This window comes from Plecotus auritus, assembly GCF_963455305.1.
Source record: "Plecotus auritus genome assembly, chromosome: 8".
Lineage (NCBI taxonomy): Eukaryota > Metazoa > Chordata > Mammalia > Chiroptera > Vespertilionidae > Plecotus > Plecotus auritus.
Window position 1 is genome coordinate 37,039,565 of NC_137782.1, and position 20,033 is coordinate 37,059,597.

The following is a 20,033-nucleotide window of genomic DNA, read 5'->3' on the forward strand; positions in this document are numbered from 1 at the left end:
CCACCCTTTTGCTTTTCTCCTATCTTGCAGGACTTGAATCAGTTACAAGATAAGCAATGAGCTGGTTGTATTTGACTTGCTTTTGATGACTTTTTACAAATCATTCCTTGGTATGTTTTTCTCAGCATTCATGAACTGTAAGAGGATGAATAACTCATGAAGATACATTATTTATTTTAAACACGATCATTAGTCAAGCTTCATATATTTTCTTGGACTTTTTGCTTGTCTTCTTTAATTATCCTGTTCTTTTTTAGCTTGCTTGAACTTCAAAGGTCAGTCAATGCATTTTTCATAACTTTGTTGTTTCATTTTTAATAAGCCGTTCAAAAATGGAAAATATCTCAACTTATTCTTTTCTACTTTTACAACTGGAGATTGTGAGATTGTGTGGCTTTATTTTTTTGATGCATATTTTTAAAAAATATATTTTATTGATTTTTATAGAAAGGAAGGGAGAGGAATAGAGCGTTAGAAACATCAATGAGAGAGAAACATTGATCAGCTGCCTCTTGCACGCCCCGCACTGGGGATCGAGCCTGTAACCAAAGTACATGCCCTTGACTAGAATCAAATCTGGGATCCTTCAGTCCGTGAGCTGACGCTCTATCCACTGAGCCAAAACAGATGCAGATATTTATGGTTACCTGACAATGGCTTCAAACAATGAAATCAAGTGAGAAAGAAATGTATACAATATTACATCATAATAATGGCAATGCTATCCTTGCATCAAAATAAAACATAAATAATTGGAAATGCTTCTTACTAGTATCCCCATTGTTGTAGGCAAAAACAGGCTTCCCGTCTCTTTAGGTAAAGCAAATGAACTACTTTGGGAAATTAAGCAAAAATAACCACAACTAGTGTGGACAATGGACTGCAGGGGAGTAAGTACAGATACAGTTAGGAATCTATTGCCATAATGCCATACACAGAGTAACAGTAAGCACCAGAGCACCAGCACCTCACATGTCTCTTAAGGGCTCTAATACTATTTATGAGGGCTCCATCCTCATGTCTTAATTACCTTCCCAAAGCCTAGCACATTGGGCTTTAGGATTTCAATAAGAATTTCAGAGTGACACAAACATTTAGTCCATAACACCCTCCAAGGCTGAGACTAGGAGAATTGCTCTGTGCTACCAATTCCTGTTGCCATACAGGAGTTCTGCATTATAATGGCCTGTTTGTTTGTCTTTCCAGTTGTAAGCTACTTGAGAGTCAGGGTTGTCTTGTTTATAACTATGTCCCTAGTATACAGCATATTACATGATATACAATTGTCTGATGGCTAATACAATAATCATTGTATGTTACAGGGACCCTTGCTGCCTCTTTTCAGAATTTACTAATGGTTTGGAAAACATAAAACAAGTTTATCAATTTTGTAGATGCTATAAAATAGGATAAAATCAAAATTCAAGAATTCAAAGATTCAAAAAAAGATTTCAACAGGCTATCAGAACAGGGTGAAACCAACAAGGTTAAAGCTCTAGATAGCCCAGCCGGGTGTGGCTCAGCAGTTGAGCATCAATCCAGGAACCAGGAGGTCACTGGTTTGATTCCCAGTCAGGGCACATGCCTGGGTTTTGGGCTCAATCCCCAGTGTGGGGCATGCAGGAGGCAGACAATCAATGATTCTCCCTCATCATTGATGTTTCTATCTCTCTGTCTACCTTCCTCTCTGAAATCAATAAAAAAATATATTTAAAAAAATAAAGCTCTAGAGAGAAATTTAAAGTTCTACTTTTAGGTTCATTTGCGTAGTAGTTCTCAAAGTGTGGTCCTGATCAATGTAGGGGAAATATAATTAAAAAATAAAATTTCTTATCAACCTGAAAAAACTTCTCCATAAAGATAGATGAAAGAAAACAGTTTTATTATGGAATAAACACTAAACCAGAATGTGATATAGAACACAGGAAAGGCACAAGAGAGCAAATTCAGAAAGAAATCTCACCTATTTAGCCAAGCCATGAAACCCATTATATCCATGTTCTCAAGATAAATAATTCTTAAGAAGGACTAATTGCCTTCATATAAAGGAAAAATAAATTTCTCATATCTGTATGACAAAAGGCATGTTTGCAATTTGGAGCCAGGTACCTGTTGAAGTTAGGCTTCTGTACTCCCAGGAAACCAGAGATAGGGGTACTATTTTCCTTGATGATTACATTTCAAAGTGATGGCTCCAAATCCCATTTCAAAGATAAATTCTTGAACTGTAAATGAGGCAAGAGGCTTATTTTGCCTTTTAAGAGGGTTGCATACATTTCAAAAGGCAGAGAAAGAGCCTATAATGACAAGTTTTTTAAAGTAAGTACTCTCTTTCTGTTCTTTGTACTAGGGAGAATTAAATATTTTTCTAATTTCTAATATTTTTACTCTTACACCAAGAGCATCAGTATCACCTAGGAACTTTAGTTATAAATGCAAATTCTCAGATCCCAACCCAAATGTGGTAGATCAAAAACTCTGGAAGTATGGTGTGGCAAACTGTGTTATGGTTTTTTATTTTTTTTAATCCTCACTCTAGGCTATGTTTCTTGATTTTAGAGGGAGGGAAACATCAATGTAAGAGAGAAATATCAATCGGTTGCCGCTGGTATGCGCCCCAACTGGGGATCAAACCTGCAATGGAGGTATGTGCTCTGACAGGGAATTGAACCTGCAACCTTGTTGGTATATGGAATAATGCTCCAACCAACTGAGCAACCTGACTAGGGCAATCTGTTGTTGTGTGTTTTTTAATATAAACTTTCTTCTTGCTTTTTCCTTCAGAAATATTTTTTTAATATATTTTATTGATTTTTTACAGAGAGGAAGGGAGAGTGATAGAGAGTTCGAAACATCGATGAGAGGGAAACATCGATCAGCTACCTCCTGCACACTCCCTACTGGGTATATGCCCGCAACCAAGGTACATGCCCTTGACTGGTATTGAACCTGGGACCCTTGAGTCCGCAGGCCGATGCTCTATCCCAGCCGTGGGCAAACTATGGCCCGCGGGCCGGATCCGGCTGTTCTATCCAGTTCTCTTGCTCTCCCCTCCGCTCCTTTACTTTGAATTTATATTAGTTCACACAAACACTCCATCCATGCTTTTGTTCTGGCCCTCCGGTCCAGTTTAAGAACCCATTGTGGCCCTCGAGTCAAAAAGTTTGCCCACCCCTGCTCTATCCACTGAGCCAAACCGGTTAGGGCTACAATCTGTTTTTTAACAAGCCCCTCAGGTGATGCTGATGCTCCCTAAAGCTAGAGAATCACTGTAGAGAACTGTTGACAGCAGGCCACTTAAAAGGATCTGGGGAAGATGAAGGATTTTATTTTACTTGAATTAATAGTTATCTGAAGGTTGCATTATGTAGGTAGCTACCTGCTTTGTTAGGACATTGCCTTCAATTAACTGGCAAGAAATTAAGATGTCCAAAATAAAGATATTTGATAAATCTTAGTTTAGCCAAGGCAAATTTTAACAAGTTGCATCACAGAGGGAAATAAAAACAAAAGCATTGTAACAAATTATGCTTATCTGGTTCTCCAGTTGCATTCCCTAATTTTAAATATATGAAGAGTTGCCTTTCTAGCAAATCACAAATGCCCAAATCAGGTAAAGCCATACAAGCCAAAGTCAAGAGGAACAGAAAATTGTGCATTTTTTTTCACATGAACCCCTTAAGTTCACCTGCCTCTCTACTGGGACTAATATATCCTTAATCAGTGCCTCTCAATTTTGCACTTAAATTGGAATCACTTGAGGATAAAAAGATACTACTCTCAGGGGAGACTCTGATAGCAGCGAGTGAGGAAGGAACAGTGGATTCTTTGGATACATCCATTCACACAAGCAATCCAGGCACCGAGCCCTGATCTTTCTCGGCACAGGTCACAGGATGTCGCAGACCTTAAATAGAATAACTTCAGAAACCCAGTTGAAATTCTAGGCACCAACACGGCGATGGGTCATTTGGAGCAGTTTGGAACATCCTCATTTAAGGAATCTGCTTTGAGAAAACAGTTCTTTCTACCTCAGATTTGACCCACTGCTGAAAGACAGCTCTCAAATAAATTGGTTTCTGTGGCCATTGAGACAAACAGCATTCATGATGCCAAGTCTTCTTGAGGAAGTCTACCTAAAGCAAGGCTGGTGGTGTTTGATTTCTTAGGAGCTCTGGATATTCCTGTGACTGACTTTCCTCCATGTACTCTTGGGCTGTGGGCCTGCCTCTGTCCATTGGTCCCATCATGGATGTACTGCAGGTTAGCCAGAAGAACCTGGACATGATGATTAAAGCCATGCAAATGGAAAACCTGGAATTGAAAAGCAAGTATGAGGAGCTCCACCTGAAATACCTAGAGATGAGAAAAATTATGGATTTTTAGGGATTGTACCCCAGGTGATGGAGGAGGCTCAGAAACAAAAGGAGATTGCCAAAGCTGAAATATAGGTCTGAAAGAAAAAGGTCAACTTATTAGATATAAACTCCATGAACACATCTTTCTCTGGCCTTTTCAAGGGATATGAGAAGCAGAAAGTGGTGATTAAAGGCTATTCTAAGAATATAGCATCACTGAATTATGAATTCAAATGGAAGGCCAAAGACACCAAGAATTATAGGCCCACAGAGAAGAGAAACTCAATCTAGCAGATGAGGAAATTGCTCAAGTCCATAGTAAAGTTCTAGTGGCCTGTGGCCATCCAGGTGATCCTAACAAAGGGCCAGATGAGGAACCATTCCCTGGAGATCATTCAGCAGAAGACTAAAGAAAACAACAAACTGATCATAACCTGTTATGACCCGATTTCAGATGTGGAAAAATCTGAACGTGGACGTCATTGACCAGTGACCCTTCTCTCCTGGCTACTATCTGCGTAACTGTCTGTGAGCAAGCCTCCTGTACTTTCTTATTCCCCGCTCCCCCCCACCGCCCCTTTTGGTGGAGATCTAAGTGATCCTCAACAATAAGAGATAACTATAGAAAATTAAGTGACATTTTGACTTTACAGTTACATTTTTGATGCTCTATTTGACTTATTAAATGTTGATACTTATCTTTCATTAGAAAAATTTTGTATGCTATCAAATATGTGCTCGTGAGGTTTATTGAAAAAAAAAATTTTGGTGCTATATCCTGTAACTTTTTTTTTTTTAATACTCACCCAAGGAGTGAGGATATTTTTTTTCCACTGATTTTTAGAGAGAGTGGAGAGAGGGCGGATGAGGGGAGAGAGACAGACACATTGATTGGTTGCCCCCTACAGGAGCCCTGACTGGGGCAGAGATCAGACCTGCAACCCAGGCATGTGCCTTTGCTGAGAATGAGAATAGAACCAGCAATCCTCCTGTAAGCAGACCAGCGCTCCAACCACTGAGCACGCAGGCCAGGACTGTAAATTTTTGTTACTATGGGAAAACATTGCTTTGAAATTAACAGTCAATACACCCAAGATTCAGTTTATTTTATTAGTACCTCATATACGATATATATATATATATATGTATGTATGTGTATATATATATATATATATATATATATATATATATATGTATACACACACACACACACACACACACACACACACACACACACACACTGAGTGGCCAGATTATTATGATCTCTGAACGCATAGTAATCTGACCACTCAGTGTATTTGTATCTCAAATGGGTACCAAAAGTATTCTAGACTTTTGCTGGAGATCAACCACCTATTTGCCCTGAGCAAAGGTTCTATTAGCCAGTGCAAAGGGGAAAACTGATCAGGTGCACGGTTTATAGTATCTCTGATATAAAATAAATGAGGTACTCAAGAGAAGTACACTGAGTGGCCAGATTATTATGTGTTCAGAGATAATAATAATCTGGCCACTCAGTGTATATATATGAGGTCTCCTTATGAATTCTAGTAATGCCAACCAGCAATGGTAAAATAATTGCTATAATCTGTCATTAATCACATCTTGCAAAAATACAATTAGAGGTTTTTGCTATGGTCCTTGGGTATATAAATTGTCCACGAAGGTGGCAGTGATGAGTTTTTCTGAATATAAAGATGTCTAACCAAAAATTCAAGAAGACATTTCAGTGAAACTATATTCATTACCAGAATAACAAAATCTAAGGACTTTCAAGGAAAGGCAGTTAGGGATTTTTCTCCTTCAGGGTTTAAAGAACCCCTTTGTTTAAAAGGAAGGCTCAGATCCTCCTTTTTCCTTCCTTTCTTTGGCCTCTTAGGAGAATCCCAGAATTCTGAAACAAATAATCAAGTAATGCCTTTAATTACAGAAGAAAAACTGAGGCCAAAAAGCAAAGTAATTTATAAGAAATGAGGGAGCTAAATTACTTAATAAAAAGGAATGAAGCTAAGTGCATACAGTTCAAAGACTGTACCATTCCCATTTTTTTTTTTTTTACTGTTACATGCATTTTTAAAAACAACATCTTTGCCTGATTTGGCAGCAAATATAAACTGTTCAGGTGGGTTTTTCTCTCTCCTCTGTAAGCTGCATGTGTTTAAACTATAGGGCAAAGTAAAAAAAGGCCATTGAAAAATCAAATATGCCATTCTTTATACACAAAAGCATTATTTTACCAAACATCAGAATATGCACTTCCAATTTTTTCTCAGAACATAATTGTTTCTGAGGACATATATTTTGTCTTGGTGTTACCAAGTACAGTACTAGGCATATAGTAATGTAAAATGTACTTAAATTTTAAAAGTACTTTTTCCGTGTAGTGTCCAGTGCCTGGTTTTCTCTAAAAGGCACTATCTTTGAGACTCTTGTGTTTTCACAACAGAAATGAAGGATGTGAAAAATTGGTTCTTTGGGTAGAATGTCAAAATTTGGCTGCCAGGCCCTACTGGTTTGGCTCAGTGGGTAAGAGCATTGACCTGTGGACTGAAGGGTCCCAGGTTCGATTCTGGTCAAGGACACATGCCCTCTTTGCAGGCTCGATCCCCAGCGTGGGACCTACAGGAGGCAACCGATGGATGAGTCCCTCTCATCATTGATGTTTCCATCTCTCTCTCCCTTACTCTCTGAAATCAATAAAAATATATTTTTGAAAACTGGCTGCCAGGAACAGCAATCATGAAAGCTATCTCTGGGCCTGAGCGACCCCCATCAGTGTCCACGGGGGTTGTGTCAAACTCCACTTTCTAGGTTGGCCCCGATTTTGAAAGGCGGTCAACAACAGTCTTCAGAGTTGGCAGGGCCGTGATCCGGGGTGGCCCATTAATTTCTAATAGTTTCTCAGCAAGTGGCTGTGTTGCTGGGCAGAGTGCGAAGTAGAGCGGGTGGCAAGCACAGGCAGCAGGCCTGTCTAGCAAGGCCCTGCAGCGGAACTGGGGAATTCTTTATGAATCAAAGCCAGGCAGGGCCGGTGGTTTTCTACCCATTCCTGCCAAAGGCCCGCTTCAGTGCGTCCACGGAGCCCTCCTAATGAGCTAGGATGGGGGTCTCCCTCTAGATGCAGGGGCCTAACCACTCCTCTGCCGCCCAGGACAGGCGGCGGATTAAAAATGCCACCTTTAGGTGTGTCGCTGGAGAATAGGGCCTCGAAGAATCTCATGTTAAGAAACCGCTTGGATCAAAAACTAGGGAAGCAGGGCGGAGTCGCCTTCCAATGTTCCGGGAAAAGCCGCGGTGCAAGCCGGCGGACGCACCTGGGCAGCAGGTGGGCCTTCTCGCAAAGCCTCCGCCGCACCTGCTCCACGAGCTCGTGGTTCTCCCTGCGCAGGGCATGGTTCTGGGTCAGGAGGTCCTGCACCAGGACCGTCGGCGCGTCCATCACGCCGCCGCGCGCCCTGCTCCCCTGGGGCTCCGTCCCTCCCTCGGCGGCGACGGAAGTGCATGTGGGATCGGGAGCTGGTCCCGGTGGCGGCGCTGTCTCCTCAGACCAGGCCGGGCCTCGGTCCGAGCACCGGCGGGCAGGATCGCCGGGACTATTGGCCGGAGAAGCGACAGCCAGCAGGCCGGAAGTGGGCGGAGGAAGAGGCTGGAATCTGAGGTAGATGTCGAAGCACCAAGCAACGAGCTCGGCGGAGGAATCTGACTTCGTGGCAGCGCTCACGGACTTCCGGCGCCTGCGCAGGGCGGGGCGGGGCCTCCTGCTGCCTCCGGCGCGGGGCGGGCCCGCAGGTGCTTAAAGTGAAAGCTGCGCTTCCCTGTGAGGTTGTGGTTAACTCTGCTCCTCTCCGAGGTCCGGGTAGGCCAGCTGTTTGTGTTCCGTATTCTTGACCCTTCACACATTATGCCCAAGCCCTCACCGCTACGAGGAGGCAATTCCAACGAAGTGCTGGCGCCTCCAGAATTGACTGTTCCGTGGGGCTTCCAGCCTGACAGCTTGCTGGGTGCCTTACAGAGTCTTAGCTACACCTCCTTTCCGACCTCCCCCCCCGCCCCGCCCTCCTCCAAAGCCCTTGTTTTGGTTTGTTTCCTGAAGACGAAAGTCAGCTCAGAGAGTATATACACTTACTGGGCCACAACGTCAGTGGGACAGTGGGAGAATGCTTCTTGAGTGCCAGGTCTTTGAAGAGAAACTTAAAATTTCAGGTGGTGGGCAGTTTGTAGATAGGAAAGGACCGTGTCTACATTAATGCCATTTATGTTTATACTAATGAAGGGAACAGATAACATCTGGTTCAGTTCAGCCACCATTTACAGAGATTGCATTGAGTCTGTAGATCACTTTGGATAGTCACCTTAACAATATTATGTCTTCAGATCCAGAACGAGGGTAGCATTCCATTTATGTGGGTCTTTAATTACTTTCAGCAATGTTTTGTAGTTTTCAGTGTACTGTGTGCTTGCTTAAACTTATTCCTAAGTATTTTATGGTTTAGGATGCATTTTTTAAAAAAATTTATTTTTGGCTTGTTGATTGCTGGTATATAGAAATACAATTGATTCCTATACCCTCTAACTTTGCTAAATTGATTAGCTATAATATTTGTGTGTGTGTGTGTGTGTGTGTGTGTGTGTGTATTCTTTGGAGTTTTCTATATATAAGATCATGTCATCTGCAAGTACACATAGCTTTGCTTTTTTTTTTTTTATTGTTGACACTATTACAGATACCCAGCATTTCCCCCACTTTGTCCACCTCCACCTAGTCCCCGCCCACCCCACTACCCTGGCCTTCACTACACTGTTGTCTGTGTCCATAGGCTGTGCATACATGTTCTTTGGCTAATCTCTTCAACTTCCTTTATGCAGTCATGCCCCCCCCAACCTCCCCTCTGAGATCTGTCAGTCTGTTCCATGTGTCCATGTCTCTGATTTTATTTTGTTCATCAGTTTATTTTGTTCATTAGATTCTGTATATAAGTGAGATCATATGGTATTTGTCTTCTTCTGACTGGCTTATTTTGCTTAGCATAATAATCTCCAGGTCCATCCATGCTGTCACAAAGGGTAAGAGTTCCTTCTTTTTTATAGACATGTACTGTAGTATTCCATTGTGTAAATGACCACAGCTTTTATATCCACTTATCTACTGATGGGTACTTGGACTGTTTCCAGATCTTGGCTATTGTACTAGTAAATGAAGCTGCTATGAGCATAGGGGTGCATATATTCTTTCTGATTGGTGTTTCAGTATTTTTAGGATATATTCCAAGAAGTGAGATTGCTGGATAAAAAGGCAGTTCCTACAAAAGAATGAAGCTAGAAATCAACTACAATAAAAATCTCAAAGACATTCAAACACATGGAGGCTAAATAGCATGTTAGTAAACAATAAATGGGTTACCAATGAGATCAAGGAAGTAATAAAAAACTTCCTGGAAACAAATGAAAATAAACACACAACAAGCCAAAGTCTGTGGGACCCAATGAAAGCAGTCCTGAGAGGGAAGTTCAAGAAGCAAGAAAAATCTCAAGTAAGCAATCTAACCCTATACCTAAAAGAACTAGAAGAAGAACAACAGGAAAAGCCCAGAGTAAGTAGAAGGAAGGAAATAATAAAGCTCAGAACAGAAATAAATGACATAGAAATTTAAAAATAATACAAAAATCAACAAAACCAAGAGCTAGTTCTTTGAAAAGATAAACAAGGTTGATGAACCTTTAACTAGACTCATTAAGAAACAAAGAGACAGGACCCAAATAAATAAAATCCGAAATGAAAGAGAAGTAATGATTGACATCACAGAAACACAAAGGATTGTAAGAAAATATTAAAAACAACTATATGCCAACACATTGCACAACATGGGTGAAACTGACAAATTCCTAGAAACATACAACCTTCCAAAACTGAATCAGAAAATCTGAATAGACTGATAACAACTAATGACATGGAAGCACTAATAAAAAAAGCTTCCAGCAAGCAAAAGTCCTGGATTGGATACTTCACAGGTGAGTTTTACCAAACATTCAGAGAAGAACTAACACCTATTCAAAAAATTCAAGACGAGGGAAGACTTCAAGCTCTTTTTATGAGGCCAACATTTTCCTATTTCTAATACAGACACTACAAAGAAAGAATATTACAAGCCAATATCCCTAATGTACATAGATACTAAAACCCTCAACAAAATATTAGCAAATCAGATCCAGCAATACATTTAAAAGAGCATACACCATGATCAAGTGGGATTTATTCCAGGTTGCAAGGTTGGTACAATATTTGCAAATCAGTAAATGTGATATATCACATAAACAAAATCAATGGTAAAAATCACATGATCATCTCAATAAATGATGCAGAAAAAGCACTCAGTAAAATCCAGCACCCCCATTTATGATAAAATTCTTAGCAAAGTGGGAATAGAGGATCAGACCTCAACATAAAAAAGGCTATATATGAAAAACCTATGCCAACATCAGACTCAGTGAGCAAAAACTAAGTGTTTCCCTTCAGATCAGGAACACGACAGGGATGTCCTCTTTCACCACTCTTATTCAATATAGTACTGGAAGTTCTAGCCATAGTGATCAGACAAGAATAAGAAATAAAAGGCAAGCCAATTGGAAAGGAGGAAATAAAACTGTCATTATTTGCAGATGACATGATATTGTCCATAGAAAACCCTAAAGACTTCCACCAAGAAACTACTAGATCTAATAAGTGAATTCTGCAAAGTAGCAGGATACACAATCAATATCCAAAAATCAGTGGCATTTTTATATACCAATAATGATCAGAAAAGGTAACTAAGAAAACAATCCCATTAACTATTGCAACAATAACAAAAAAGTAAGGTACCTAGGAATAAATTTAACCAAAGAGGTAAAAGACCTGTACTTGGAAAACTATAGGACATTGAAGAAAGAAATTGAGTAAGATACAAATAAGTGGAAGCATATACTGTGTTTATGGATTGGAAAAATTGACATAATTAAAATGTCCATACTACCCAAAGCAATATATAGATTCGAAACAATTCTTATTAAAATACCAATGGCTTATTTCACAGATCTGGAATAAATATTCCAAAAATTTATATAAAACCCTCAAAGACCCTGAATAGCCTCAGCAATCTTGAGAAAGAAGAACAAAGTTGGAAGGAATCACAATACTGGCTAACAAACTATAACACAAGGCCATTGTAATCAAAGCAGTTTGGTATTGGCATAAGAACAGGAATATAGATCAATGGAACAGAACAAAGACCCCAGAAATCAAACCACATCTTTAGGGTTAATATTTAACAAAGGAGGCAAGAGCATAGAATGGAATAAAGACAGTCTATTCAATAAATGGTGGGAAAATTGGCCCTAGCTGGTTTGGCTCAATGGATAGAGCATTGACCTGTGGACTGAAGGGTCCCAGGTTCGATTCTGGCCAAGGGCACATGCCCAGGTTGCGGGCTCAATCCCTAGTGGGGGAGTGCAGGAGGCAGCCAATCAATGATTCTCTCTCATCATTGATGTTTCGATCTCCCTCTCCCTTCCTCTCTGAAATCAATAAAAATATATTTTAAAAAATCAATGGTGGGAAAATTGGACAGGTCCTTGCAAAAAAATTGAAATGAGACCACCAATTCACCACACACAAGAATACTCTCAGAATGGATAAAGGACTTAAATTTAAGTTGTGAAACCATAAAAATCCTAGAAGAAAACAGGCAGTAAAATCTCAGACATCTGTTGTAATATTTTTGCTGGTATATTTCCTAGAGCAAGGAAACCAAAGGAAAAATAAACAAATGGGACTACATCAAACTAAAAAGCTCCTGCGCAGAAAAAACAAACAAACCATCAACAAAATGAAGAGAGAACACACTGTATGGGAGAACATATTCGTCAATGATATATCTGATAAGGGGTTAATATTCAGAAATTTTAAAGAATTTATAAAAGTCAACACCAAAAAACCCAAATAATAAATTAAAAAATGGGCAAAGGACCTGAAGAGGACATATTGATGGCCAATATACATGAAAAAAATGCTCAATGGCACTAATCATCAGAGAGATGCAAACTAAAACCACAATGAGATATCGCCACACACCTCCCAGAATGGCTACCATTAATAAATCAACAAACAACAGGTGCACTTTTGCTTTATATAAAATTTAAATGTAATTCCCATGTAGCAATAAAGTCCGCATCTTTGTATAATCTGAAATTTGTATTATGAAGCCATTTTCACTGCTTAAAATAGTGAGCCATATTATGTCTTCAAAGTGCATATGTGGCCCTGGCTGGGTGGCTCAGGTAGTTGGAGTGTCCTTCTGTGCACCAAAAGGTTTCAAGTTAGATTCCCAGTAGGGCACATACCTAGGTTGCAGCTTTGATCCAGGTCAGGGCGCGTACAGGAGGCACTGATCGATATTTCTCTCTCACATTGAGGTTTCTCTCTCTCTCTCTCTCTCTCTCCCTCTCTCTCTCTCTCTCTCTTTCTTTCTTTCTCTCTGAAATCAATAAAAACATATCCTTGAGTGAAGATTTTAAAAAAAAAGTGCATTTGTGAAATGTTGGTTTTGATATAAACCTCATAATTTAAAATTTAAATTTTTTAACATTTATTTTTATTGTTGAGAGTATTATAGATGCCCTCCATTTCCACCCCCTGCCCCCTACACCCAGTTCCTGTATCATAAAATTTAAATTAAGTAGGTTACCATTTTTAATACCAACTAAATATGGTGACCCAATATAGAAAGTTGGATCAATGTTAGAAATAAAGACTCACAGTTTATCTCCTCAGACTTGTCATTAACATTTCACAGTATGGTCTTGGTTTTGTTTGTATGCCTCAGATGAATTCAAATTTAAAGATAATTCCACTACAGCATAATGTTAATTAGGCAGTTTCCCCAAATCTGAGAACATCAATGCTAATCTAATCTAGTTGTGATGCAATACATTCTTCAGGATTGTGGAGAATGGCTTCAGAGAAGTGTTTTTGTTCCTGTAATAATCCAATTAAGGAACAGTTTCAGAAATTGTTGGAAGGTGGGTTATTCTGTAGTAACCACATTTCAGTTGCCATGCAGTTAGTCCAGAAACAATCCATTTCAACTTCTGAACAGTTGGTTTAGAACACTTGTTTGATGAATATTCAGTTAAACACTTGGATACGAGCTCTTGCCAGGTCAAATTTCTACCACTTATCTTGGAATGTTTCTAAAGACATTCCACACCTTCTGTTAACTCTACACACCTCTGAGCTTGGATCACCGATGCAATGATAGACAATGCCAACAGAGAAGGCTTAGCTTAAAAAAAAAAAAGATCCTGCAGTGGCATGCCTTACACTGAGCTTCTAATCTTTCAAAATTAAGGCTATTCCTTTTTTTCCATTGTAAGTTCTCTTGAATGAGTGAATAGACATGCAGACATTGGAAGGCGGAAGCAGCTTTGCCTTTCCAACACACCTTCTGAAACACAATCTTTTCCATTCTCATCAGACATTTGATAATTTTAGAATAGTAGTTGAAGATATTAAAAGAGATGGTCTAAACAGAAGCTGGCATTTATGAGAACTAATTGGAGGTTGTTTTTTATTTGACTCAAAATTCTTTTAGAAAACAAATTAAATCAGGAATATTTTAAAACAGCTACTTCTTTAGAGAAGCAAATGAATAACCATGCCTCTATCTGTGAGGAGTTAATCAGAATATATTTGCAATTGCTAAATGCAATTATGACAAAGGACAGTGTGCCTATCAAATAAATGGTTGTTTTTGTTGTCCAGGATCTACCCTTCATCACTTGCTCGCTCTCATTGGGGGATCATTTACAGTGACTCAAACTGTGAGTCAGGAAGTCAGAGTCTCCCTGGTGTCACACTAAAAAGACTTGTGAGACTCATAAGCTACAGGGGCTTGATGAATATATAACCTATGGGATTGAAATAGCACTTAAAGATGGATATATTTTTCTTGCAGATATCCTTGGGAGACAGAATGGGCTTTATTTTGACATGGAACCCATTCCAAGGTAATATTGTTGAATATAAAATTTACTGATATAATAACTGTAAATTAAAAAATCATTCATGTGCCTTGATTTTATTGGGAGTAAAATTAATTGCTCTTATTAAAATATAAATAAGCAAAAGCTGAGTTAGGAGGATATTGTCCTTTGGCCGAGTAGCAGTAGTGTGTTGGAGCAAATGAAGAGGTGATGGGAGGAAGTGATGATGGAAGGTCAGAGAAGAAGTGAGGATGGGCCTTACAGAGAGTTTTCTCTTCTGTCCTTGACCTGTTGAACTGGTTTTTACTAGTTCATTTTACCTCGTATTGCCATAGTAGGCTAATCAAAGGCATTTTTTTCCTTCTACTACTATCTAGGCCTCTGTCTAGCTTGGAAGTCTATGGGAATCCATCTGGATTCCTTCCTTATATAACAGAAAGATGCACTCTGAGGTTGAAGGAGATGTAAGTAATTTATTTCTTTTTAAATGCTGATATATCTAATACCTTGCTACTTAAAATATAGTCTGTGAACAAGCAGCAATTGCAGCATGAACATCACCTGGGAACTGCTTAGAAATGCGGAATCTCAGGCCCCACCCTGCTCTACTGAACCATAATCTGCATTTTAACAAGATCTCCAGTGGGAGTCACATGCACATTCATGTGTAAGAAGTATTGCTTTACCATATTCTTATAAGGTGCCATCTATTCCCAGGGTATCAGTAATTTCCTGGAATGAGTTTAATTGAGGTTGTGCTCTCTCTTAATTAATCCATTATTACATTTAATCCCAACAACAAACCTTGGAGATACATTCATCCTTATATTGCAGGTAATTTAAGAACATACAACTAGTACATGGTGAAGAAGTTATACTTGAGTGTGACTGGTTTCCAAGTATTTTTTCTTTCTCTACACTCTATTGCTTTTTCTTGAGCTTAATCATGAATGATTGTTTATACATTAGGAAAATAAAGCTCATTACAAAATACATTGTAAAGGAGAGCCCTATTGAGTGTGTTAAAAGAAGGAGGTCTTTCATTCATTCAAAGATTATTTCAAATAGTGTTTCACACTTATGGTGATAAAGCAAGTAAGACAGAGTGAAGCATCATTGGTCCCTGGCTTTTGGTGTAACTTGGGAAAATGAGCAGACTGCATCTTGTTATGCCCACACTTCATCTGTCCATCAATTGATTTGCATCTTGTTGCTGCTGAGGCAGGTCCCATCTGTTAAAGCCTGTGTTGAACCAGGTGCTAAGAGCAGTACTGATTATGTTATGTTGAGGCTGTTCATATGCCTCCAGGCAAACTGTGGTTCAAGAGCTGTAAAACTATTTGCCATTTCAATCTATCAGATGGCTTGGAACAAAACCAGTTCCAATAAGGCTATTTGAATGCTTTATGTTTTCCAAAAGAATGTTGAACTGATGGCCACCAATCAAATTATTAAGAAACATTGTATTTTCAGAATAACTATATTTTCCAGGGAGAAGTGCAAGTGAAGAAACCCTATAAAACACTGGAGATGACTCTGATCACCCCTTGTTCTTGTAAACTCCATTCAACTGCGAAAATAGAGGATTAAACCTAAAGCAACTGACATCTGCTTTGAGGCTGGAGGGTCCTGTATCACTTTTAGCACTGAGGTTATAACCCAGAGGTACTTGTTTCAAGCTGGGTAACATCTAGTTTGGCCGATGTTACAAGCATTTCTTGGGGGAACTAGATAGTGCTTTAAAATGAGCAAGGATTAGAAGCGTGAAATGAGTGCGGCATTATGTCCCACTATCTTAGAGTAGAACTGAGTGTATACATGGGAGGGCATAGTTTTCAGTTGGGTAAAGCTAGGGGAAGCAGTAATGCTTCTTGATGGGTTTCAGGGCTGTTTTCACACTTGAAAGGGACTCTTGACTCATCCTTCGGTAGGATGTGTGAGTTTGTCCCTGGAGGAGACCAGCCTCACCGAGGTCTCTTTCCAATTCCTGGTGGGGCCCTGCTTTCTCTAAAGTGATGACCTTGAGGGTCTCTAAGCCTAGGAGCTTTTAGAGCCAGATCCGCTGCCTGGGAGCAGGGCCTGATAGCGACCGACGCCCTTCTCATGCCTTCATAGTCACCCTGTCCTTCCCTCCTGCTGTCTTTATAGTAGCACAAGACTGGGACTTTGGGCCCAAGACTGATTAACTTGTAGGTCCCACCCCTCTGTTCAGAGCCAGCCCAACTCGAAGAACTCAGTCAGCCGCCTCGAGAGTAAAGCTTTTTGCGTTTTTGTTTTTTTTTAAGAAAAGAAAGAAAGAAAAAGAAAGGACAAACCCATTCAAAATATCAGTCCTGTATCCACCGGGGCTAGTGACAGCAGGTAATTGGAAGCAATTAGCTGTCCCCCTGCCGAGAAGCCGGGCAATTACCTTTATCTCTCTTCCTCTTCGGTCCTTCTCCCGTACAAGCTGTAGAAGTGCTTTGCTCTCTAAACAGCTACGTATGCTGAGCTGGCACAGGAATGAGGGATGAACTGAGGGGGAATTCCGTCTCCTCCTCCTGCCGCGGCTGTGGCCGCCGGCGGAGCAGTGCATTGTGGAGGCTGAGCGCGCCGCAGCGGCCGCCGGAGCTGCAGCCCGGGATCGCGCGGCGGGGAGCTGTCCGAGGTGCTGACCGCCCCGGCCCGCAGCCGGTCCGCGCCCTGCGCGCAGCTGCACCGGACCCCTCCAAGTCCTGGCCTTCCTGTCTGTCTCTCTTTACCTAGGGGCGTAACGGCTGGAGGAAATCATGGTGTTCGCTCCAGGTACACCCGCACCTTGCTTTTTCACTTGGTGTCCAGGCGGGGAGTGGGGAAGCGAAGGGAGAGAGTAGGTAGGGAGGGCCTTTACCTTAATGCCCATCTGTGCGTTTGGGAGTTACAGTCTGTGAGAGAGAGGCGAGAGAGTGCCCCTGTGCGGAGTCTTCGTCCCTCTCCCCAGTCCTGCTCCATTTATCCTCTATCTCCAGCCATCGTCCCATCGCTGTTCTTCCTGCTTAGCTCCTCCACATCCCATGCGAGCTCAGGCACCTTGAGAACTGGCACCTTCGCCAGCCGCACAGGCGCCTGAGTGGGCAGGAGGGTGGAGACCGGGGGCAAAGAGTAGTGGGCTTTGGGCTACTTCGGTGGGAATCTCCTTCACCGAACTTCCCGCTCTACAGAAGCGCCAAGTGACCTCCCGAGGAGAGAAGTGGGTGAAGCACAGGGGAGTGGGACGCAGGGCAGAAGAGCGACGCTCCTTAAGGAATTAGCCCTGTAACTCTGGCCGGCTGAAGTCTGCGGCACAGAGGCTGCTATTGCGACGTCGCTGGCCATTGCAGTGTCTTTTGGAAGCTGGCGGTGAAAGACTTGGGTCTCTGCTGCTATCTGTGGCTACAAGTTGGGGAAGTCAGATTTGTCTGCTTTGGGCTGGCTTACCAGCATGTGCGTGTGTGTATGAAGTCGTGGATGTGTGTTTCAGATGAGGTCAGGAGGAGTTAGGGAAAGCTGGGAAAGCTTGGCCCTTGTTAACATACCAAGCCCTCTCTAGGGGTAGATACAAAGTCTTCCCCCGCACCTTCTTAAATTCCAGCCTCCATTTCATCAAAGACTGCTGTGGGAAAAGGGGGGAGTAGGGGAAAGAGTAGAGGGGCCTGGAACTCTTTAACTGTGTCATAGTTTAATTTGAAAGGTTGGTTTGCATTTGCTGTGGCCATGGACCTCAGAGATCTGGGGAGGAAAGGTATTTTTATTTTTATTTTTATTATTTTTTTTATTAAGGTATTATATGTGTACATATCTTACCATTGCCCCCCCACCCCACTCCCATACATGCCCTCACCCCCCAATGTTTTGCATCCGTTGGTTACTCTTATATACATGCATATAAGTCCTTCAGTTGATCTCTTATTTCCCCCACCTCTCCCTAACCTTCCCGCTGTAATTAGACACTCTGTTTGATGCTTTACTGCCTCTGTATCTATCTTTTTGTTCATCAGTTTATAATGTTTTTCATTATTCCCAAATGAGTGAGATCATGTGGTATTTTTCTTTCATTGACTGGCTTATTTCACTACCATTTGTAGGCACCTGGATGGAATTAGAGAACATTATGCTAAGTGAAATAAGCCAGTCAATGAAAGAAAAGGGTATTTTTAAAAGGGAAGAATTGAGTCTGGACTTCAAATATTCCTTAGGAAAACTGAGCAGAGGAAGTTGCATTCCCTCCCCCACAAATTAGGATGTTAGCTGGGAAGGCAGGGATGAGTTTCTGTCAGTTTTGATACCACATCTGTGACTCAGAAAAATGAATAACTTAGAGAAAAGCCCATGAGCGTCTCCCCTAACCCCCCCCCCCAAAAAAAAAATAACAAAGTGAAGAAAGTGTTCTGCATAGTGAAGGACATTCAATCAACCCGGGTTCTGTGAAGCTGGAAAACAACTCTTGGATGAATATGTAAATTACTTAACACTTCATAAAGCACTTTCATGCCCTTAACTCATTTGATCTTTATATTGCCCTTTGAAGTAAACAATATCATGCCTGTTTTACTGCCCCCAGGGAGGCTGATTCCAGATAGTTTTGCCAGCCTCAGCTGGCGTTTTCTGACCTCAGATTCCTATACCTCAAAGCCTATCTTCCTAAAAAAATGTCTAACCAGATCCAGGGATAGCTGCTTTTTGGTTCAAGGTCAGATGTAGCCAAGGGGAAGTATCCTTCCATTTCCAAGGTGGGGGATGGGTTGGTGTTGTCCAGAGTTAGGGTTATTGGATGATGCTAAGGCATTTTCTAAAAGCATTGTGGGTGAAGGATTGTGTAATGAGCAGTGGGAAATTTCTGGAGTTGATTGATTTGGCTTAAAAGTAGCCCACTATTTGGATAGGGCTTTACTTTTCCATTTTTCTTCTAAGTTTTGTATTAGTTTTTTTTCCCCATATGGAAAAAGTATAAGTTATTCATAACTGTCAGAGATGGCATAAATTGACCTGGATAAGATATGTGAAACACTTTTTGAGTAATTACTTCATTATTGAGTTTCTCTTGAAAAATCATAAGCATTTGGGGGCAATAGGAAAAGTGTGATACAAATGTCAACTTATTTTCTCATCTACTGATCATATGTCTTCTAACTCATTTAATGATACTGTTCTGAAAGAAAATCAGAACAATGAATTGTTTTTGAACTCTGCCAGCTTTTCAGCATTACAACCTCTATATCTGGGGATCCAGTTGTTTTGTACTAGTCAAGGAAAATGCCCCCACCTCTTTCTCCAAGCCAGCCTAATGTCCAGGAAGGGAATATGTAGTGATCACTCCAAAAGTCATAAAATGTGTTTGATAACCCAAGCTGAATAAAACAATAAATTAACAATCAGCTGTTTATAAAATTGAGTCAGTGGATACTGTGCACTTCAAAACCCAGTGTAGCTTTTTGAAATTTAGCACAGGGAAATAAGAACCTTGAGGTCTAGTTCTGGTCTTGCCTCATGGATTGTTTATCCTTTGAATGGTTCTGCTGCCTTTTTGCTGATAAGTGACAGAGATTCATGGAGCAAGTTTCAGTCCAGAAGTACAATGGAATGAAGACGGAATGGAATAGGACTTTATATAACTCTAGCTAGAATTTACTCTTATCATATGGTATGACATATTTTTACATT

General features: G+C 40.7%; 2 protein-coding genes and 1 pseudogene across 5 annotated transcripts in view; 2 read left to right on the plus strand and 1 right to left on the minus strand.

The window, feature by feature from the left end:
• The window catches only part of ZBTB14 (zinc finger and BTB domain containing 14), a 79,047-nt gene that overhangs the window by 25,613 nt on the left and 33,401 nt on the right, over positions 1-20,033 (plus strand). Inside the window, exons 1-3 of one of the 3 annotated variants that reach the window (XR_013961579.1) lie at positions 7,990-8,214; positions 14,348-14,399; positions 14,753-14,839. The gene's annotated coding sequence lies outside the window, so the exon portion shown is untranslated. Of the gene's footprint in view, positions 1-7,989; positions 8,215-9,337; positions 9,423-14,347; positions 14,400-14,752; positions 14,840-20,033 lie in introns of those variants that run through there. The other 2 variants (XR_013961580.1, XR_013961578.1) reach the window with 2 other exon arrangements.
• LOC308256495 (cyclin-G1-like) lies at positions 13,383-13,864 on the minus strand (annotated as a pseudogene). The gene has a single exon. The product of its transcript is annotated as a cyclin-G1-like (transcript).
• The window catches only part of AKAIN1 (A-kinase anchor inhibitor 1), a 37,245-nt gene continuing 34,102 nt past the window's right edge, over positions 16,891-20,033 (plus strand). Inside the window, exon 1 of the mRNA XM_080686972.1 lies at positions 16,891-17,159. Coding sequence (XP_080543098.1) covers positions 17,144-17,159 — 16 coding nt within the window. The 5' untranslated portion in view covers positions 16,891-17,143. The remainder of the gene's footprint in view (positions 17,160-20,033) is intronic.